This window comes from Solanum lycopersicum, chromosome 3, assembly GCF_036512215.1.
Source record: "Solanum lycopersicum chromosome 3, SLM_r2.1".
NCBI lineage: Eukaryota > Viridiplantae > Streptophyta > Magnoliopsida > Solanales > Solanaceae > Solanum > Solanum lycopersicum.
Window position 1 is genome coordinate 11,845,791 of NC_090802.1, and position 12,646 is coordinate 11,858,436.

At 31.0% G+C, this 12,646-nt stretch overlaps 3 protein-coding genes across 6 annotated transcripts; 1 reads left to right on the top strand and 2 right to left on the bottom strand.

Moving 5' to 3' along the window:
- Window positions 1-474: 474 nt before the first annotated feature.
- Window positions 475-3,847, top strand: LOC101253361 (probable arabinosyltransferase ARAD1). 4 transcript variants are annotated; one of them, XM_010319509.4, is made up of 5 exons: window positions 476-711; window positions 794-1,202; window positions 2,454-2,750; window positions 2,831-2,926; window positions 3,202-3,847. In XM_010319509.4, exons 2-5 carry the CDS (start codon window positions 891-893, stop codon window positions 3,616-3,618), a joined length of 1,122 nt encoding a protein of 373 aa, XP_010317811.1. In that variant the 5' UTR covers window positions 476-711; window positions 794-890; the 3' UTR covers window positions 3,619-3,847. The 4 variants fall into 4 exon arrangements, with proteins under 4 accessions (XP_004234681.1, XP_010317811.1, XP_010317812.1 ...); XM_069294866.1 differs by adding an exon at window positions 2,304-2,364 and having other exon boundaries at window positions 574-1,202; XM_004234633.5 differs by having other exon boundaries at window positions 475-1,202.
- On the bottom strand, window positions 3,464-4,692 carry IMP2 (myo-inositol monophosphatase 2). The gene is given in 1 exon segment (NM_001246914.1): window positions 3,464-4,692. A coding segment is annotated over 1 exon segment (798 nt). The 3' UTR covers window positions 3,464-3,894.
- Window positions 4,693-5,850: 1,158 nt separating this feature from the next.
- On the bottom strand, window positions 5,851-6,867 carry LOC101253669 (probable calcium-binding protein CML41). Its single transcript, XM_004234634.4, has 2 exons — window positions 6,580-6,867; window positions 5,851-6,459 (listed from the first exon to the last, which is right to left on the bottom strand). The coding sequence occupies exons 1-2, from the start codon at window positions 6,785-6,787 to the stop codon at window positions 6,086-6,088; spliced, it is 582 nt and encodes a 193-aa protein (XP_004234682.1). The 5' UTR covers window positions 6,788-6,867; the 3' UTR covers window positions 5,851-6,085.
- Window positions 6,868-12,646: the final 5,779 nt, after the last annotated feature.

Sequence of the window (12,646 nt, forward strand, 5' to 3'; positions counted from 1 at the left end):
AACAACTTTAAAAGGTTGTAAACGACTTAAGCCACAATTTTATTGACAAACACACCTATTAGCATTTCTAGACAAATATTTGGTGTAATGAACTTCTTGTGTTTTACAAACCATTAAATAATATTTCAGATTAAAAAACTCACTCTCAAAGATATGAAACTCAATAAAATAAAGTATCCCTTCCGTCCAGAAATGTTTGTCATGTTGCGCTTATCAAAAGTCAATTTGATTAATTTTTTAAGGTAAATTAGATCATATTAAAAAAAATAGATATTCTAAAACTAAATGAAAAGTACTATAAATTACAATTTTTTGCATATTAATATGATGATAAAATACTTCTTAAAATGTTAATCAAAGTTTTTATAGTTTGATTCTAAAAATAGAAAATATGACAATTAATTCCGGATGAAAGGAGTAATATACATAGTATATTTGATCCTTTTTAAGTCATACTAATAAAATAAAATTGTCAATGAAATTTGACAAAAAAAAAAACCCAAAGTGTGAAGTTGGCCATAGGTATGAAATGATCAAATATAGATATATCATGACATTCTCATTTTCCAATTCATTCGATCTGATCATAATTTATTCCTCTTTCCCATTTCTCAATAATCAACATCTCATGCGTTTCCGTGGTGGAAACTTCATTCAGCTAGAAGAGATTCCTCAACAACCATCAAAAACAAGAGAAAAAAGAGATGAGTAGTAAGTATTTTGTGTGCTTCACAATATTCATTTTATTCATCTTCGCATCTATATTCTACAGTGGTCGTACCATTGATTACAGATCCAAATTTCTGCTTTTCACATCCCTGCCGCCGAGTAACGCTACGTCCTGCAGCAGCAGTGCTACTCGACCGCGGCGGCAGCCACTCAATGTTTATATGTACGATTTGGGGATGAAGTATAATGTTGGAATGTTGAAAGGCCCGCATCACGATGGTCCTCCGGTTACGGTTGAGACTCTGCCGGAGTTTCCGCATTATACTGGGTTAAGGAGACAACACACGGTGGAGTATTGGATGCTGGCTTCGTTGTTGTATCGTGAAAATGGAACGAAGCAGCAAGAGGCGGTTAGAGTTTTGAATCCGGATTCAGCTGATGTGTTCTTTGTACCCTTTTTTTCTTCGTTGAGCTATGATACTTATGATAATCAGGGGAATGATACACAGTCGAAGTTTGATGATAAACTGCAGGTGATATCACTTTTCTGATATCTTTATTGTTATGTAAAAGGAATGAGTGCTGAAAAATTGGTAGCTGTACATAGGTTTGATTCATAAACTACATGTTTGTCACTGGTCAGAGAATCGTCTTCTAGGCATGTTATGCTAATCTCGAATTTGTGACCCCCATAATAATGGTCGATTAGAATTATGAGAAGTGGTTAAGAATGGTTTAAAATGTAAAAGGTAAGAGTAACAGGTCACAACTAACTGGATATAAAGTAGTTTAATTAGTATTGTTCGAGTCCTCAGAGAAGGAAAAAAAGAAAAGGTTTAGTGGTTAGATAAAATTATTTCAACTCAAAGCTTAAATAATATTTAACAGTAGTAGTTTGAATACTTAGGGATAACTTTTCAATTTCACAAATTTCAGCCATTTATGTATGAAAAGGTAATCACCTTGGAGAATATTATTGCCAAAACAACGCTCTTGTGTTGTCTATGTATATGTGTTAGTATATAGAATACTCTGTTGAATATGGATTCTCCGCAAAGATCTCTTTACCTCCTTTGTTATTACAAGTCAAAAGCAATAAAAGAAATATAACCTTAAGTTAAGAAATTTTAGGAAGGGGCCTGCAACCATGCACTAGTCCAAAAAAGAACAAAATAACATTTGTTTGGGTTTCTAATTTAAATTCTTAATGTAGCACAACAAGTTTGAATAAGCTTTAAGGGGTATGAAAATGATTTGATTTTTTGAGTGTCTAACTCCAGGTAGAAGTTTGATGAAGTTCGAAGACAGCAGCAGTTGATTAGCCATTTAGGTCTGGACTTACATCTCCTCCATAATTGTATAGGTTTAGACTTTAGAATATATTTATTACTGTAAAGAGAAGTCTACACTCTACAATAACTAGAAGTGTTGTATATAGTATATACTGTTATATATTCAGACTCATTCATTGTTTGTTATGATTTCTTCAAGTCCTATCTGCTAGCTGTTTTACTATTCTATGCTATTTCTACCTGCTTCACCATGTGTTATAACTGGAAATTGGTGATAGTCTGGTAGGTCCTTTCTTGTATTTGTCAATGCAACCGATGTGCTAATATAAATCCTTAATGTAGCATAAACAGTACAAGCTTTGATCGATTTCCTTATTACCTTCAGAGAATTGCTATGTGGATGGTAATAACCATCTTCCTTTCTGCATCTTATTACCTGCATTGACTTAGCTTCTTCTTTTTTTTTGAATTTGACTTAGCTTCTTCTTCCAGGCTGAAATTGTTGACTTCTTACAAAAATCTGAATATTGGAAGAGGTCCGCTGGTCGAGATCATGTGATACCAATGCAACATCCAAATGCTTTCAAACATTACCGGGATAAGGTAAATGCTGCTATCTTCGTCGTAGCAGATTTTGGTCGGCCTTCTCCATCTGTGTCTAATTTGAGGAAAGATGTTGTGGCCCCATATGGACATGTGGTTGCAACTTTTGAAGCTGATGACTTCTCAGACCCATATGATTCTCGCACAACACTCCTTTTCTTCCGGGGGAAGACAAAGAGAAAAGCTGTATGTTTATATAATTTCTAAATAAATCAGTTATATTTTTTTCTAACAAAAATTGTTTCTAAATCTTATTCGTATTGCAGGAAGGGAAAGACCGTAAGCGGCTGGAAAAAATATTAAGTGGTCAAAAGGATGTTGTTTTTGAAGCAAATGGAGTCACCGAGGGAGGTGTAAATGCAGTAAGTAATTTTGTAGTATCTCCTCTTAAATCATGTATAACATCTATCAGATCCCTCTGTGGAATAATGGCTTAAATTATCGACCTTCATTTTTCTTCTTTATTGTCAGCTTTTGCCTTAGTTTAACAGTTGAGTTTTTGTGAATAGTCCACGTAACCTGTTATTTGTTTAATTTACTTGAAGAAAAGTAAAGTCAACTTGAAATTCACCTCCCCTTTTCCTTCTCTTATTGTGTTGTCTTTTCCTTACTGTGATAGTTTATTCTTCTATGTCAGTCTACCAAGGGGATGCGTTCGTCAAAGTTTTGTCTAGATCCAGCAGGGGATACCCCATCATCTTGCCGCCTTTTTGATGCTATAGTTAGTCATTGTGTCCCTATAATTGTGAGTGACAAAATTGAGCTACCTTATGAGGATGAAATAGACTACAACAAGTTCTCTATCTTCTTCTCACGTGAGGATGCAAAGAAAGAAGGCTACATACTTGATCAGCTCAAGAGAATTTCTAAAACAAAATGGCTTGAAATGTGGAGATATCTTAAGAACATTACACATCATTTTGAGTACCAGTACCCTCCGAAGAATGGCGATGCTGTAAGCATGCTATGGAGGCAAGTGAAGCACAAGCTTCCTGCTGTAAAACTTGCTGTACATAGAAACCGGAGGCTTAAAGTGCCAGATTGGTGGAGATAGCTTTTGAAGCTTCAATTAGGTGATACTTGTGAGTGGTGTTTACACACACACTTAATAGTGTTAGAATAGGAATAGGAACAAGAACAATATATAGAATCAAAACTTTTTTACTGGGAGGTTCAGGGATCAATTTCTACTGAATACATTTTTCCTTATTTATTTTTTCCAGTAACAACAAAGATTCCTAAAGTAAATAATCTATGCATAACAATATTCACAGTACAAATAATTATTGCATTCTTCTTCCTATTCCTATTGTGTATGAAAGTATGATTCTCATTCTGATTCATTCAAGGCGTTGATAAAAGCGTCCTTGAGATGAGCGTTTGTAGCAGCTACACGTCGAGCTGTTAGGTCAAATTCGGAACCAGATGGATCAAGAACGAGTCCTCCAGCTTCTATGACTATGAGAGCACCAGCTGCGACATCCCACGGACCACCAAATTCAATTTCATAGAAGAGATCAAGCCTTCCACACGCCACTCCACATAGATTTAATGCACAAGAACCAGACATCCTGAGGGACCTAACCTTGAAAATCACTCTATTAATTCTTCCTGTAGTAGCATCTACAATTGCCTTATCCCTGTTTGTTCCAACCTCTGTAGCAACAAGAGCTTTTACAAGTTGAGACTCTGAAGATACTCTGATGGACTTCCCATTAAGAAAAGCACCTCTCCCATAGATTGCAGTGAAAAGCTCGTCGATGATTGGGTTGTAAACAACACCAACCACTGGTTTCTTTTCAATTGTGAGACCGATAGATACACAAACAAAAGGGAAGCCATGCACAAAGTTAGTAGTTCCATCAAGTGGATCAACTATCCAAGTTGGTTCATCAGTAAGCTCAAAATTTCCAGAAGCAGCAGCAGTTGTTTCTTCACCAATGAACTTATGACTAGGAAAACATTGCTTCAGATGATTAAAAATTAAAACTTCACATGCCTTATCAGTCTCTGTCACTAAATCAACAACTCCTTTGTGCTCAATATGCTTACTCTTGTAGAATCCATGACGAATTATCTCTCCGGCTTTCTTAGCTGCTTCAATTGCAACATCAACAAACTCTTCCATCTTGTTTTAATTTACTATTGAATTGCCTAACAAAAATATTACTATTGAATTGTGTCTTTACATAATTCCTACTTATAGACACTCTAGTATCCTTTTTCAGGTTGGGTTATATATACTAATCCTTTTCAAAGTTGGATTTTATATACTACTGCTTTTTCAAGTAGAATTTTATATACCCTTCTTTTTCTTATTTCTATTCTAACAGGATTTAATTACATGTTTATAACTATGAGAAATTATCTAAATTTTGTTTTTTATTAATAAGAGCACTCAACTTTAAATTTTTATCTTAAAAAATCTATTATTTACATTTATCGATAAAATAATTTTTAAATGACAAATTAAATTATTTTCAAGTCGTATAATCATGGACTCTACTCCGATTTTTTTTCCCCCTCTCTAGCTCTATGCCATCAGTTTGAAAACGTATCGCCCAAATTTCAAACAAATTCGATCGGAAACGACGTCTTGTTCAGAGAAAATGAATTACTCAGATTTTTGCTAACTTTCTTGGCATCTGTATTTTCGTACTTTGTTGTTTCTTATATATGCAGTGGCTGATCCTAATTATTCATGTGGCTAATTGATGCCAAGCATCCTGTGTATTATGGGGTCTAATTTACCGTTCCTTTTCGGTTTCATAGAGTTGAGATTTAAGTTACTTTTGAAATTAATAGATTTTATAACTTTATTTATCTGTGGAGTTCATAATTATAATTATATGACATAAAAAATAATTTAAATTGTCATCTAAAATTTGTTTAAATGGAAAAATGTATATATTTAAGTTGAGTGATTTTATTGATATAAAATAAAATTTAATTACTTTGTTACATAATTTCCTATAGTTTATTGACCTTTTAAGATATTAAGTCGTCATAGTTTTTGATAAGGAACTCTATAATGTGACTTTTGGGTTTGTTTTCAGTTTTAATAACCGCAATTACTGCCTGATGAATTAAGTGAAGAGTCTAATTTGTATAAGAAATTAAACTTTCAGCGAGACATACAAAGAAAGTAAGAAAACTTTAGTTCAAACTACTGTTAAGGAGACTCATATATTTCAAACTCTAGCTATTTATGAAATCTACCCAATAAATTAAATCTTGTTGTTCTATCGCTAGAAAAAGTGCTGCTGATACATCGCACAAGAACAAGAACCACAAAAAGAATAATTCTAATTTATCATCAATAGATGTATCCAAAAATAATATTTTGAAGGATTTAAAACAAAATATGTTACAAAACTACAATCATAAGAAGAACAATTAATTATAGACAAGCCGAGTCCTGAGATTTTCTTTACTTTTTGTTGTCTCAGCCATTCAATATCATGCTCTTATTTATTTTTGTATATATTTGTTCTACTTTCATTTTATTTATTTTTTTCTGATTAAGTCGTCATCATTTGGCGAAATTCATGATAATCAAGTTCCCCATTACCATCAATGTCATATACTTTGATCATAGTAACACATTCGTCGTAAGATTTTGAATCCCCTAAACGACTCAAAACTCTCTGTAAACTTTTAGGTGTAATCCGACCACAACCTTTTTCAACTTCATACATTTCAAATGCTGACTTTAACGATTCATCCTCTTCACTACTTCCTTCTTTTTGCATCAACAACTTCTTAAAATCATCAAAATCTATGAAATTATCACCATCCCTATCGAGTTCATCTACGATTTCTTGAGCATCTTCATGTGACATATGTTCTCCTATGGATCCAAAATAAGCTCTTAGCTCGAAAGCCGATATTTTACCTATTACAAAATTAATGTAAGAAGAGAACAAAACAAAATTAATGTAACAATAGAAAGAAAAAAAAAACTCAAAAATTAAATTTAGATGATATATATTGCAACTACATTAAAAAAAATTACCATCGTTATCGGTGTCAAAATGACGAAATACTTCTCTAAATTCGTCTTCTCTAGATGAATTTCGTCGCGATATATGTGATGATTTTGGAGTTCTTGGTGAACTTTGGCTTGAATTTGAAGACTTTGATCGAAGCCTAGGTAAGATTACTCTAAGGTTTTTATAATGTGAAGAGAAACTAAAAGATTTTGATGATCTAATTAATTCCATGAATAAATGGATATTGATAGTTTATAATTATTAATATGTAGATTCTCAACCCAAAGTGAAGTAGAAGTAATTGGTTTGTTGCTTCCTAGTTGTGACAATATATATAGACCAAAAAGTGCTTAGCTGTATTGAGATTTGAACTACACCACTAAAAGTTGAAAAGTCACTTATGTAATATACTATGAAAGTTCCAACTAATTCCAATTGTACTTTCAAAATGTATAAGTGGGCGTTTGTTTTATTATATAATAATTCAATATGAGTCCTTATCCCCTTTCAGATACATTTCTCCCATTATAAATCATGTTCATAATCATGTATCCGATAATAGAGGATTTATCCGACACAACAACATTATAGAGTCAAATGTATCCGACGACAACGGAGGAGTGTATTCTATGCAACAGAATCAATAAAGGCCAATGTATTCGACATCAAAGGGATGTGTTGGACGCAACAACAAAGTAGAGACAATGTATCCGACAGCAGAGAAATGTATCCGACGCAACATAAACTTAAGTAATGTATCATTGGCAATGTATTGGACAACCATCTAAGAGCAATGAAAAATTAGAAATTTTTGTTATTGAAAAAACTTTTAGGATATATAAGATAATTAGCCCCGTATATATGAGATTTATGTATTTTATACTATAAACAAATTAGCTACTGTTATTAATCCCCGCATAAATTATATAAAAATATGTATTTTCTTTTTGGTGAAGATGGAATCTCGAGTAACAAAACGCGTATTAAAAACATATGGATAAGAGTAACAACAATAAAAATTCTTGAAGCAAATAATTTGCATAAAACTTCATCATATGTATCCACCACATAACAATATTCACCATGCATATAATTCTTGCATTTAATTTATACATGAAAAAACAGCCCCTTGGGCAATAGAGGATATCTGTTAGGACCGCAAAATAAGCAGGTGTATATGCGGAAGTTAGCAAATTCAAACCTCGAAAGACCACAAGTAAGAAGACAACGAGAAATTTACCAAAAGGCACAAAGATTTAATGTGGTTCGGTCAATCGATCTACGTCCACAAAGGAGATGAGCAATCCACTATAAATATGAGAGTACAAAATACAGAGAGAAACAACCTCTACCAATTCATTCACAGTACATGGGAGGTTCACACAAGTGATAACGTATCAAGCTTGTGACTCATAAATTCTCCCCCTAACCAAAACTCTCAAAACCTTTAAGATTACATTGTGAATGTTGATTAAGTTAGAAGAAACATGCCTTTATTTATAGAGTCTTAACCCTTTGTGGTAAGAAATCAAACAAATAAAACCCAACAATATATGGGGGTTCACAAAAATTTAGTAGCCTTGCCTTCGACATCTATCATGGCGTGACAGACAGTATGTACAAGGTTTATATATTTATGTTTTGTAGATATGTTAGAATATCTATTGAATTTCTATAAATATTTAATTGTGAATTTGACAAATAATGTTTGTCCATATAATTTGTCATTATTTGACAAATATTTTTGGCAAATATCCCAAATTTCCAAATATTAGTTTTTTCTAGTATTTGAGCCAAATATCATTATTTGGGATATTTTAAAAATTAAAATTTTACCCCAATCTTTTATCTTTTACAAAAACACCCTCTCTAGTATTTGCTTGCGTTGTATGATATCATTTTTTACGTGAACACCAAAATAGTGATGAAATATTTAGTGAATATTAAATAATGATATGATTGTTGATGAAAATTATTAAAAATTGGCTAGGTAACAAAGTCATGTACTTTATCTACTTCACGATGAATGGAATAATTCTTGTTGCACTCACTCCAAATTACCACATTGCTTCAGTGTCATGGACATTATTTGTTATTGTTGTAACTAACATTCAATTGACTTGTAATACAAACTTTTAGTTAGTTTTGATAGTTTTTAAAACTTGTGTGTATAAATCATATTTTTCTAAAAAAGTGAAATATATTTTCCAAATTTTATGGCCAAACACATGGTGAAATTTCACCCAAATTTTCACTCAAATAATATTTGCCAAAAATATTTAGAAATCTATGGTCAAACGCTAGCTTAATATTATTATACGTACAAGTGAATGAATTTTTAATTACGAATCCGACTTACTTTTTGAAGTCTTAAATTCGTCATTACGATCTGTTGGTAAGTAGAATGGTTGGTTGATACGCTAATAGTAAAAAAAGGAAAAATGAGATGACTTTTGAGTAATGTCCCATATAAAGTGAGCTATGGAATTTTCTTGGAAATTGTAAGGCATGATAAATTATAAAAAGGAAATTGCACAGAAGCTTCCTTTGGGTGACTAAAAATTGATCTTACACTCACTCTTCTTGTTGCTATATGCATGCTACGTACAAATGTACCAACCCTACTAAAAAGAATGTAGTAAAGTCCAACTTCTCTATAACACTTCCGTTTGTTGGATTTTTTTTTTACTGTTATATCGAAATATTATTATAAAGAATATATATAATATAACATAATATAAAAGTCTGTTTATATTAATACTTAGGGTGTTTGGTATGGAGGAAAATGTTTTTCATAGAAAATGTTTTTCTGAAAAACAAGTAGATTTTTGACTTATTTTCTCATGTTTGGTTGGTGAGTAGAAAATATTTTTCGAAAATGATTTTTAGTATTTGATTTATGAATGGATTTTTTTTAAGAGACATTTTTTATTTTTATTATAGTAAAAAATAATTTATAAATTGAAAATATTTTTTAAAAACAAAATCATTATTTTTCTGGGGTGGTGGAGGGGGGTAGTGGGTGGGGGAGGGGTGAGGGGGGTGGGAGTGAAAAAATAAAAAATTGAAGTTGATAGTATTTGTAAAAAAAAATTATTTTTTTTGGGGTAGGGGGCTGGTAGGGGGGCTGCCGGGGGGGGGGGGGGGGGAGGAATTTAAAAATAAAAATTTAAAGTTGAAAATATTTTTAGAAAGTAAAATTAATTTTTTGGGGAGGGGGTGGGCTCAGGGGTGGCCGGTGGTGGGTGGGGGTAAGGGTCAGTGATCGGGTAAAAAAATAAAATTTTAAAATTGAAAATATTTTTTTAAAATTAATGGTTTTCCCAAAAAACAAATGTAATTTGAAATTGGAGGAGAGTTTTGGAAAATGTTTTCTTAATCTTTGAAGGGAAGTCATTTTCCTTAATTTTGAGCAAAATGAGTTGATTTGGAAAACATTTTCCAAACTTTTGTCCCAACCAAACTTGAGAAAATTGAAAAACATTTTCTGAAAAATGTTTTCTTTTATACCAAACGCACTTTTAATTATTGTAATGAAATGTTGTTATAAAGATATCTGAATGTACTCATAATTATTAGTTTCCATGTATATGATAAAATCATAAGAAAAATGTTTTCTTTGCTCTCTGGGATATCGTTATCATCGAAGAATATGTACTAAAATGCCTTTTGATTTGTTAGATCATGAGCTGGCACAAACGCAAAAATATAACTCGATTAGCAATTACTTTAGATGGCCTCAAATATTCTACCGGACAATCGTAAAGCTTCACCAATTTTATTGCTTTTTCGAATAATTTTTTTTGGCTAACGCTTTTGTAATAATCCTGATGGTTATTTTGTGTTTTCAATTTTTTTAAATTTCGACAGTTTTGTTAGGGCATTGCTAACCCTATACCTATTTGGCTTTCTAAATATAGAGTATCTTGTTTTTTGAGACAACTAACTTCAAACTCAAATTTTTATTTATTTCTTAAAAAAGAATCTTCTTCATTCTCCTTAATATTATATTAATTTTATTTTTTCTTAATTATTCTTATTTCATTCTTACTTCATTCTTATTTTCTTATTTAATTCTTTTTTTTTTAAATAATCATTTAACATAATTTTATATAATATTATTTTATCAATATATGCTACAATTATAAATAACATAAACTGCAAGCAAATTATTTATTCATAATGTTCTATAGAACAAAAATCCAATTCTTGCGAAGATGAATGAATAAGAAACTATTATGTTGTGATAAATTAATTATTATGCTGAATTCATTATCTTATATTTAAATTATTATTATGTTATGTAGTAAGAGAGGGTTTGGATGAGTAACATGAGTTTCATTTCGAAAAATAGGAAAGTTGTAAAGTTTGATCAAAGCCAAAATTTGAGAAAGATTAGCTCAATATGGAATTTTGACAGTTTTGTTAGGACATCAATCCTATGTTTATTCTACTCCTTAAATATATCAATCGTTAGCCACATATTATTAGAATTTGGGTCAAATTTCATGGGTCATGAATCACCCATGTGAATCGATCCAATTTGATCCATTTTTTTTTTCTGAAAATAAGGAAGTTTATGCCGTATTTTTTTTATCTTCTTTGATCTTCGTTTTTTTAGTGCTTGATAGAAATCTTAAATGCTAGAAATTTGTGAAGAAAATAAATAAAAAGGATGATATTTATTTTGTTAAGAATTTTTTTGAGTTTTCATATAATTAGAAGAACCTTTCTCTATCTTCATTTATTAAAAGTGAATAGACTTTTTTTTCTTTTTCCTTGTCTGAAGTGGGATTTTTTGTTTTATCCTTTTTGGTTGTTTTATCCTTTTTGTTAAGAATTAAAAATAATAAATAAATAAAAATTGTCCCACATAAAAAGTTAAAACATGTAAAAAGGAGGAAAAATTGCATTTTTAAAAGAATTAAAAATAGTCCTATTATTTTAAAGAATACTCATATTTTATTTAATAAAATATTGTATCTTTTCATTTGGAATCAAAAAGTGTTATTTCCTTGAAAAATAGTCAAAAGAAGAAAATTACCATTTTATATTGATAAAGTATTTATTTTATTTGCTTTAACACAAGTTTATTCAAATGGTTAAATCAAATTAATACTGACTTTGTTTTATTTTTCTCATGAGTTATCTTCTTAATTTAATAACGACTAACTATTTTGACTAGATTAAGATTTTCATAAATTCGCTTATTCCTTAAGTCCTTAAAAAAAATCCCTTGTCTTCTAAGAGAAATTTGTGACATATGCTGTCACATTAAATGATATTAATCATATTTTTGTTTTGTTCCCATTTCAGATATGATTGAACGGGAACATGCTCAAATTATTCTAAGTGGGAGTTCTCAAAATCGAGCAAATGGACAAAGTAGAAGAACAAGTCGTCATAAGACATATTTCCGATGGCATGAAATCATACGGATTGGTGTCCTACGAGCGACAACAAATTTGTCAAGGAATCAAAGGGTCATTCAAGGGGAAAAGAGAAAAAATTTAAAGAGTTTTAGTCTTTGAAGATGTCCCCTAGTGTTTCAGCATATGATTTTTTTTGTAATAAAATTGGCTGGACTGATTATAAGGAAATTTCAAATTGGGGAGCCTTAGCTTATTTAGCAGACGCCCTCCATGAACCATACGGTAGTAAATTGATTGAAATTTATCATAACATTTGGCACAACCAACCTTTTAGGGTGTATATTTGTTGCCTTGAAGACTTGTGGAGGGGTGTTAGTCTTTAAAACATTAGTAATTTGTAACTGCTTATTTATTTTTAAATATATGAACTATGTAGTTTGTTTCTCTCTCTAAATTTATGCTAATTTCAGACTTACACATCCTTGCTACTAAGAGTCTCTAATATATTTATACCCACATTAATAAATTAGTTTAATATTTTGGTTAAATGTTTAGTTTGTAGATGATGATTGAATGCTTATGTATCTTTTCAATTATACAATAAATATGAAACCTTTATGAGAATTTCTTTGCTTGAATGTGTATGTCATATGTATAATTGATTAAAAATTTCTTGCCTAATTACATCTCATAACAGATATGACATCAAAAAGTATCA